The 11789-nt window shown below is 38.7% G+C and overlaps 1 protein-coding gene across 1 annotated transcript; it reads left to right on the top strand.

The window, feature by feature from the left end:
• The first annotated feature begins 1386 nt into the window (after nt 1–1386).
• LOC118380916 (GTPase IMAP family member 9) lies at nt 1387–5620 on the top strand. Its single transcript, XM_052520048.1, has 2 exons — nt 1387–1607; nt 4831–5620. Exons 1-2 carry the CDS (start codon nt 1387–1389, stop codon nt 5618–5620), a joined length of 1011 nt encoding a protein of 336 aa, XP_052376008.1.
• Nucleotides 5621–11789: the final 6169 nt, after the last annotated feature.

Genomic DNA, 11789 nt, shown 5'->3' with positions numbered 1-11789 from the left:
TTAACTGTTGAACAGGGTTGGGGTCAATTAGAATGGTCTGTTTAGCTGTTAAACAGGGTTGGGGTCAATTAGAATGGTCTGTTTAGCTGTTAAACAGGGTTGGGGTCAATTAGAATGGTCTGTTTAGCTGTTAAACAGGGTTGGGGTCAATTAGAATGGTCTGTTTAGCTGTTAAACAGGGTTGTGGTCAATTAGAATGGTCTGTTTAGCTGTTAAACAGGGTTGTGGTCAATTAGAATGGTCTGTTTAGCTGTTAAACAGGGTTGTGGTCAATTAGAATGGTCTGTTTAGCTGTTAAACAGGGTTGTGGTCAATTAGAATGGTCTGTTTAGCTGTTAAACAGGGTTGGGGTCAATTAGAATGGTATGTTTAGCTGTTAAACAGGGTTGGGGTCAATTAGAATGGTCTGTTTAGCTGTTGAACAGGGTTGTGGTCAATTAGAATGGTCTGTTTAGCTGTTAAACAGGGTTGGGGTCAATTAGAATGGTATGTTTAACTGTTGAACAGGGTTGTGGTCAATTAGAATGGTCTGTTTAGCTGTTGAACAGAGTTGGGGTCAATTAGAATGGTATGTTTAACTGTTGAATAGAATGAATGCAATTCAGGAGGTAATTTGAATTTAAAATAAATACATTTAAACTTTTTAAAATAAATAGCTTCTACTTGTTAGTTTATTGAAAATAGATGCCCTGTCTTTATTATTGAATTGTAATTTCACTATGCAACCTGAATTCACTGCCTTCAATTCGAATTGACCACAACCCTGTTGTTAAGAATCTAATGGTCTTTTATCCAATGAAAAGTGAAAACATATTTTTGACTTTTTTGTTTCTCAACAAAGAGACGTCAACATAGATGTGACAGTGATACTAGTTGATGAAAGGTAAAGGAATGTTTTGTTGGTCTTTGTTGTCCCGGCAACATGTGCTAATACGTGGTCTGACTTACCTTTCCGTAGCTGTTGATGATCAAATGGTCTTAGCATGATGAAAACATCATGATCTTCACCTGAAGATCACCATCAAACGTTAACCATCAAATGGTCTTAGCATGATGAAAACATCATGATCTTCACCTGAAGATCACCATCAAACGTTAACCATCAAATGGTCTTAGCATGATGAAAACATCATGATCTTCACCTGAAGATCACCATCAAAGGTTAACCATCAAATGGTCTTAGCATGATGAAAACATCATGATCTTCACCTGAAGATCACCATCAAAGGTTAATCATCAAATGGTCTTAGCATGATGAAAACATCATGATCTTCTCCGGACACTGATACGTGGTTAGACTGATCTTTAACTGACCTTTAAGTTAACCTTTCCATAACTGTTAACCATCAAATGGTCTTTGTTGTCCCGGAAGCTCAGTCCGCCGACATGGAGTTGAGGATCCTGGTGGTGGGGTCCAGTGGACCGTCTCAGTTCTCCCTGACCAACTCTATCCTGGGGAGGGAGGAGTTCTCCAAGGAAGTCACCAGCATCGTCCAGAGCAGGAAGAACCTGGGGGACCTGGCCGGGACGCGTGTTGCTGTGGTCAATGGACCCAACCTCTATGGGAAGCACCTGTCCCGCACCAAGATGAAGACGGAGATGAAGAGGTGGCCGTCATGTTGTTCTGTGTCATGTATTCTGTAGTGTTAACGTCTGTACCCATAAGAACAGGTGACTTTAACGTTAACATGATTGATTCTTGCTCACAGTCGACAGAAAGTGCAGAAATGCTAAATGTAATATATATATACTAGAGGCCATTGAGCAGACACTTTTATCCAAAGCCACTTTACAGTCATGCATGCAGACATCTCACATACGGGTGGTCCTGGGAATCTCACAATTCTGGCGTTGCAAGAGCCATGCTCTACCAACTGGGTTACAGATACAACACAATACAACACTATACGATACAACACAATACAACACTATACGATACAACACAATACAACACTATACGATACAACACAATACAACACAATACAACACTATACGATACAACACAATACAACACTATACGATACAACACAATACAACACTATACGATACAACACAATACAACACTATACGATACAACACAATACAACACTATACAATACAACACAATACAACACTATACGATACAACACAATACAACACTATACGATACAACACAATACAACACAATACAACACTATACGATACAACACAATACAACACAATACAACACTATACGATACAACACAATACAACACTATACGATACAACACAATACAACACTATACAATACAACACAATACAACACTATACGATACAACACAATACAACACTATACGATACAACACAATACAACACAATACAACACTATACGATACAACACAATACAACACAATACAACACTATACGATACAACACAATACAACACTATACAACACTATACGATACAACACAATACAACACAATACAACACTATACGATACAACACAATACAACACTATACGATACAACACAATACAACACAATACAACACTATACGATACAACACAATACAAGACAATACAACACTATACGATACAACACAATACAACACTATACAACACTATACGATACAACACAATACAACACAATACAACACTATACGATACAACACAATACAACACTATACGATACAACACAATACAACACAATACAACACTATACGATACAACACAATACAACACTATACAACACTATACGATACAACACAATACAACACAATACAACACTATACGATACAACACAATACAACACTATACGATACAACACAATACAACACTATACGATACAACACAATACAACACTATACAATACAACACAATACAACACTATACAATACAACACAATACAACACTATACGATACAACACAATACAACACAATACAACACTATACAATACAACACAATACAACACAATACAACACTATACGATACAACACAATACAACACTATACAACACTATACGATACAATACAACACAATACAACACAATACAACACTATACAATACAACACAATACAACACTATACAATACAACACAATACAACACAATACAACACTATACGATACAACACAATACAACACAATACAACACAACACAACACAATACAACACTATACGATACAATACAACACTATACGATACAACACTATACAACACTATACGATACAACACAATACAACACTATACGATACAACACAATACAACACAATACAACACTATACGATACAACACAATACAACACTATACGATACAACACAATACAACACAATACAACACTATACGATACAACACAATACAACACTATACGATACAACACAATACAACACAATACAACACTATACAATACAACACAATACAACACAATACAACACAATACAACACTATACGATACAACACAATACAACACTATACGATACAACACAATACAACACAATACAACACTATACAATACAACACAATACAACACTATACAATACAACACAATACAACACAATACAACACTATACGATACAACACAACACAACACAATACAATACAACACAATACAACACTATACGATACAATACAACACTATACGATACAATACAACACAATACAACACAATACAACACAATACAACACTATAACACATACAACACAATACAACACTATACGATACAACACAATACAAGACAATACAACACTACACAATACAACACAATACAACACTATACGATACAACACAATACAACACAATACAACACTATACATACAACACTATACAATACAACACAATACAAGACAATACAACACTATACGATACAACACAATACAACACTATACAATACAACACAATACAAGACAATACAACACTACACAATACAACACAATACAACACTATACGATACAACACAATACAACACAATACAACACTATACAATACAACACAATACAACACAACACAATACAACACTATACGATACAACACTATACGATACAACACAATACAACACAACACAATACAACACTATACGATACAACACTATACGATACAACACAATACAAGACAATACAACACTATACGATACAACACAATACAACACAATACAACACTATACAATACAACACAATACAACACACACACAATACAACACAATACAACACAATACAACACTATACGATACAACACAATACAACACTATACAATACAACACAATACAAGACAATACAACACAACACAATACAACACAATACAACACTATACGATACAACACAATACAACACAATACAACACTATACGATACAACACAATACAACACAACACAATACAACACTATACAATACAACACTATACGATACAACACAATACAACACAACACAATACAACACTATACAATACAACACAATACAAGACAATACAACACTATACAATACAACACAATACAAGACAATACAACACTATACAATACAACACAATACAACACTATACGATACAACACAATACAACACTATACGATACAACACAATACAACACTATACGATACAACACAATACAACACAACACAATACATTACAACACAACACAATACAACACAACACAACACAACACAATACAACACAATACAACACAACACTACAATACAATACAATACAATACAATACAATACAATACAACACAATACAATAAAAACATATTGTTCTTTCTTGAATGAAGTCTCTGTATAGTCTCCCTGCAGGTGGAATTGTAAGTGTTTAGGCTGCACCTTTTCAGTAAGGTGTTTTGCAGCCTTTTCATGTGATACAACACTGTAAATAACATGTGATTTTATTTAGGTGCAAGTGTCTGTCAGCCCCCGGCCCTCACGCTCTGCTCATGGCCTTTGACCTGGAGCAGATCTGCCCCAACGACGTCAAGACGCCCAAGCTGATGGTGAAGCGTTTCGGTGAAGATGCACTTTCCCACACCATAGTCCTCCTGGCCTACGAGGGGGACGTAGACATTCTGGCCCTGGAGAACCGGGTCAGCACCGACTGGCACCTCCGGGAGCTCATCGAGCAGTGCGGCGGGCGCTACCACGTCTTCAACAAGAACTGGAGGGACCGTTCTCGAGACAAGGAGCTCCTCCAGAAGATTGAACGGATGCTGGCGACCCTGGGCGGGCAGCTCTACACCAGCCGCTCTTACGGGCAGGCGGAGGAGAGCGTGAGGAAGGAAGAGAGGAAGCTGCTGAAGAAGAGGGCGGCGGAGACGGAGGAGGCGTGGAGGGAGCTGGAGCAGCAGTACCGCGGGGAGGCGCTGCGCTGGCAGATGGAAGCTTACAACAACAGCGTGGGAGCAGAGATCCGGGCTAAAGCCGAGATGGACAACGGATGGTTGAGGACGTCGCTCGCCGTAGGGGCGGGGTTGGGGCTGGCCGCGGGGGCCGCCATGGGGATGGCGATGGGGGCGGTGGCGGGGGCGATGGGGATGACGATAGGAGGGGCTTTCGGAGGGTTGATGGGCGGGTCGGCGGGTGGGACGGCCCAGGTAGCGATAGAACACCTGGAGGACAGAGTGGGACCCCACGCTACTAACTTCAACACTGTTTTCATCAACCGCTTCTTCAGACCACCACGTTCATGACATGGAGGAAGTGTTAATGACTGGAACCAGGACAAATACATAGGTAGTAGTTACTGGAACCAGGACAAATAAATAGGTAGTAGTTACTGGAACCAGGACAAATACATAGGTAGTAGTTACTGGAACCAGGACAAATACATAGGTAGTAGTTACTGGAACCAGGACAAATACATAGGTAGTAGTTACTGGAACCAGGACAAATACATAGGTAGTAGTTACTGGAACCAGGACAAATACATAGGTAGTAGTTACTGGAACCAGGACAAATACATAGGTAGTAGTTACTGGAACCAGGACAAATACATAGGTAGTAGTTACTGGAACCTGGACATAGGTAGTAGTTACTGGAACCAGGACAAATACATAGGTAGTAGTTACTGGAACCAGGACAAATACATAGGTAGTAGTTACTGGAACCAGGACAAATACATAGGTAGTAGTTACTGGAACCTGGACATAGGTAGTAGTTACTGGAACCAGGACAAATACATAGGTAGTAGTTACTGGAACCAGGACAAATACATAGGTAGTAGTTACTGGAACCAGGACAAATACATAGGTAGTAGTTACTGGAACCAGGACAAATACATAGGTAGTAGTTACTGGAACCTGGACATAGGTAGTAGTTACTGGAACCAGGACAAATACATAGGTAGTAGTTACTGGAACCAGGACAAATACATAGGTAGTAGTTACTGGAACCAGGACAAATACATAGGTAGTAGTTACTGGAACCAGGACAAATACATAGGTAGTAGTTACTGGAACCTGGACATAGGTAGTAGTTACTGGAACCAGGACACATACATAGGTAGTAGTTACTGGAACCAGGACAAATACATAGGTAGTAGTTACTGGAACCAGGACAAATACATAGGTAGTAGTTACTGGAACCAGGACAAATACATAGGTAGTAGTTACTGGAACCTGGACATAGGTAGTAGTTACTGGAACCTGGACATAGGTAGTAGTTACTGGAACCAGGACACATACATAGGTAGTAGTTACTGGAACCTGGACATAGGTAGTAGTTACTGGAACCAGGACAAATACATAGGTAGTAGTTACTGGAACCTGGACATAGGTAGTAGTTACTGGAACCAGGACAAATACATAGGTAGTAGTTACTGGAACCAGGACAAATACATAGGTAGTAGTTACTGGAACCAGGACAAATACATAGGTAGTAGTTACTGGAACCAGGACAAATACATAGGTAGTAGTTACTGGAACTGGTAGTGATTGTGTGATACATAGGTAGTAGTCTCTCTATCTGACTCAACTCTAAACCACTGCTACAAAGTAGTTACTGCATTTCGTGACGGAAACTCGGGAACCTAGGAGTGAACATTAACCTAAGTTTAACAGGACAATGGTTAATTACTGATACTTTCCAAGTGGGAAACTACATAGGTGTCATCTCTCTAACCAGGAGTTTTACAACCAGTACTAGGTTACCTAGCAACAGTATGGTAGTGTGTGAACCTGTATAGAGAATACTGGAACCTCTTACCTCTTATGGAACCAGGACAAATACGAGGTAGTATTTACTGGAACCAGGATTATACTGAACCAGATATAGGTTCACTTGAAATAGTTATCCTTTACCTTGAGGCTATTTCTTCAGTAGACTGCTATATGGACAGGTTGAGGCTATTTATTCAGGAGACTGCTATATGGACATATTCAGGCTATTTATTCAGGAGACTGCTATACTGGACATATTCAGGCTATTTATTCAGTAGACTGCTATATGGACATATTCAGGCTATTTATTCAGTAGACTGCTATATGGACATATTCAGGCTATTTATTCAGTAGACTGCTATATGGACAGGTTGAGGCTATTTATTCAGTAGACTGCTATATGGACAGGTTGGGGCTATTTATTCAGTAGACTGCTATATGGACATATTCAGGCTATTTATTCAGTAGACTGCTATATGGACATATTCAGGCTATTTATTCAGTAGACTGCTATATGGACATATTCAGGCTATTTATTCAGGAGACTGCTATATGGACAGGTTCAGGCTATTTATTCAGTAGACTGCTATATGGACATATTCAGGCTATTTATTCAGGAGACTGCTATATGGACATATTCAGGCTATTTATTCAGTAGACTGCTATATGGACATATTCAGGCTATTTATTCAGTAGACTGCTATATGGACATATTCAGGCTATTTATTCAGTAGACTGCTATATGGACATATTCAGGCTATTTATTCAGTAGACTGCTATATGGGCATATTCAGGCTATTTATTCAGTAGACTGCTATATGGACAGGTTCAGGCTATTTATTCAGTAGACTGCTATATGGACATATTCAGGCTATTTATTCAGTAGACTGCTATATGGACATATTCAGGCTATTTATTCAGTAGACTGCTATATGGACATATTCAGGCTATTTATTCAGTAGACTGCTATATGGACATATTCAGGCTATTTATTCAGTAGACTGCTATATGGACATATTCAGGCTATTTATTCAGGAGACTGCTATATGGACATATTCAGGCTATTTATTCAGGAGACTGCTATATGGACATATTCAGGCTATTTATTCAGTAGACTGCTATATGGACAGGTTGAGGCTATTTATTCAGTAGACTGCTATATGGACATATTCAGGCTATTTATTCAGTAGACTGCTATATGGACATATTCAGGCTATTTATTCAGTAGACTGCTATATGGACAGGTTGGGGCTATTTATTCAGTAGACTGCTATATGGACATATTCAGGCTATTTATTCAGGGAGACTGCTATATGGACATATTCAGGCTATTTATTCAGTAGACTGCTATATGGACAGGTTGGGGCTATTTATTCAGTAGACTGCTATATGGACATATTCAGGCTATTTATTCAGTAGACTGCTATATGGACAGGTTGGGGCTATTTATTCAGTAGACTGCTATATGGACATATTGAGGCTATTTATTCAGTAGACTGCTATATGGACAGGTTGGGGCTATTTATTCAGTAGACTGCTATATGGACATATTCAGGCTATTTATTCAGTAGACTGCTATATGGACAGGTTCAGGCTATTTATTCAGTAGACTGCTATATGGACAGGTTCAGGCTATTTATTCAGTAGACTGCTATATGGACAGGTTCAGGCTATTTATTCAGTAGACTGCTATATGGACATATTCAGGCTATTTATTCAGTAGACTGCTATATGGACAGGTTCAGGCTATTTATTCAGTAGACTGCTATATGGACATATTCAGGCTATTTATTCAGTAGACTGCTATATGGACAGGTTGGGGCTATTTATTCAGTAGACTGCTATATGGACATATTCAGGCTATTTATTCAGTAGACTGCTATATGGACAGGTTCAGGCTATTTATTCAGTAGACTGCTATATGGACAGGTTGGGGCTATTTATTCAGTAGACTGCTATATGGACAGGTTCAGGCTATTTATTCAGTAGACTGCTATATGGACAGGTTCAGGCTATTTATTCAGTAGACTGCTATATGGACAGGTTCAGGCTATTTATTCAGTAGACTGCTATATGGACATATTAAGGCTATTTATTCAGTAGACTGCTATATGGACAGGTTCAGGCTATTTATTCAGTAGACTGCTATATGGACATATTCAGGCTATTTATTCAGTAGACTGCTATATGGACAGGTTGGGGCTATTTATTCAGTAGACTGCTATATGGACATATTCAGGCTATTTATTCAGTAGACTGCTATATGGACAGGTTGGGGCTATTTATTCAGTAGACTGCTATATGGACATATTCAGGCTATTTATTCAGTAGACTGCTATATGGACAGGTTGAGGCTATTTATTCAGTAGACTGCTATATGGACATATTCAGGCTATTTATTCAGTAGACTGCTATATGGACATATTCAGGCTATTTATTCAGTAGACTGCTATATGGACATATTCAGGCTATTTATTCAGTAGACTGCTATATGGACATATTCAGGCTATTTATTCAGTAGACTGCTATATGGACAGGTTGGGGCTATTTATTCAGTAGACTGCTATATGGACATATTCAGGCTATTTATTCAGTAGACTGCTATATGGACAGGTTGGGGCTATTTATTCAGTAGACTGCTATATGGACATATTCAGGCTATTTATTCAGTAGACTGCTATATGGACAGGTTGGGGCTATTTATTCAGTAGACTGCTATATGGACATATTCAGGCTATTTATTCAGTAGACTGCTATATGGACATATTCAGGCTATTTATTCAGTAGACTGCTATATGGACAGGTTCAGGCTATTTATTCAGTAGACTGCTGGACATATTCAGGATTTATTCAGTAGACTGCTATATGGACATATTCAGGCTATTTATTCAGTAGACTGCTATATGGACATATTCAGGCTATTTATTCAGTAGACTGCTATATGGACATATTCAGGCTATTTATTCAGTAGACTGCTATATGGACATATTCAGGCTATTTATTCAGTAGACTGCTATATGGACATATTCAGGCTATTTATTCAGTAGACTGCTATATGGACAGGTTGAGGCTATTTATTCAGTAGACTGCTATATGGACATATTCAGGCTATTTATTCAGTAGACTGCTATATGGGCATATTTATTTATTCAGTAGACTGCTATATGGACAGGTTGGGGCTATTTATTCAGTAGACTGCTATATGGACATATTCAGGCTATTTATTCAGTAGACTGCTATATGGGCATATTCAGGCTATTTATTCAGTAGACTGCTATATGGGCATATTCAGGCTATTTATTCAGTAGACTGCTATATGGACATATTCAGGCTATTTATTCAGTAGACTGCTATCTGGACAGGTTGGGGCTATTTATTCAGTAGACTGCTATATGGACAGGTTGGGGCTATTTATTCAGTAGACTGCTATATGGACATATTCAGGCTATTTATTCAGTAGACTGCTATACTGCCTTCAGAAAGTGTTCACACCCCTTGACTCTTCCCACATTTTGTTGTGTAACAAGGTGCGATTAAAATGGATTTAATTGTCATTTATTGTCAACGATCTACACAAAATACTCTGTAATGTTAAAGTGTTAGAAAAAATCTAACAATTGTAAAGAAATTATGGAAAATGAAACACTAATTGCTTATTTAAGTGTTCAACCTCCTGAGTCAATACTTGTTAGAATCACCTTTGGCAGCGATTACAGCTGTGAGTATTTCTGGGTGAGTCTCTAAGAGCTGTGACTCTTTCTGGGTGAGTCTCTAAGAGCTGTGAGTCTTTCTGGGTGAGTCTCTAAGAGCTGTGAGTATTTCTGGGTGAGTCTCTAAGAGCTGTGAGTCTTTCTGGGTGAGTCTCTAAGAGCTGTGAGTCCTTCTGGGTGAGTCTCTTAGAGCTGGGAGTCTTTCTGGGTGAGTCTCTAAGAGCTGTGAGTCCTTCTGGGTGAGTCTCTAAGAGCTGTGAGTCCTTCTGGGTGAGTCTCTAAGAGCTTTGAGTATTTCTGGGTGAGTCTCTAAGAGCTGTGAGTATTTCTGGGTGAGTCTCTCAGAGAGCTGGGTGAGTCTTTCTTTCTGGGTGAGTCTCTAAGAGCTGTGAGTATTTCTGGGTGAGTCTCTAAGAGCTAAGAGCTGTGAGTATTTCTGGGTGAGTCTCTCAGAGCTGTGAGTATTTCTGGGTGAGTCTCTAAGAGCTGTGAGAGCTCTAAGAGCTGAGTATTTCTGGGTGAGTCTCTAAGAGCTGTGAATATTTCTGGGTGAGTCTCTAAGAGCTGTGAATATTTCTGGGTGAGTCTCTCAGAGGTTTACACACCTGGATTGTACAATATTTGCACATGATTCTTTCTAAAATTCTTCAAGTTATGTCAAGTTGGTTGTTGATCATTGCTAGACAGCCATTTTCTAGTTTTGTCATAGATTTTCAAGAAGAGTTAAGTCAAAACTATAACTAGGCCACTCAGGAACAGTCTATGTAATTTTGGTCAACAACTCCAGGGATTTTTTGGCCTTGTTTTTAAGGCTATTGTCCTGCTGAAAGGTGAATTTTTCTCTCTGTGTCTGTTGGACAGCAAACTGAACAAGGTTTTCCTCTAAGATTGTACCTGTGCATAGCTCTATTCCGTTTATTTTTATCTTAAAAAAACTCCCTAGACCTTGCTGATGACAAGCATACTCTTAACATGATGCAGCCACCACCATG

This window comes from Oncorhynchus keta, chromosome 5 (assembly GCF_023373465.1).
Source record: "Oncorhynchus keta strain PuntledgeMale-10-30-2019 chromosome 5, Oket_V2, whole genome shotgun sequence".
Classification (NCBI taxonomy): domain Eukaryota; kingdom Metazoa; phylum Chordata; class Actinopteri; order Salmoniformes; family Salmonidae; genus Oncorhynchus; species Oncorhynchus keta.
Note: the sequence above shows the minus strand (reverse complement) of the source record. Positions and strands in the feature narration are given on the sequence as shown.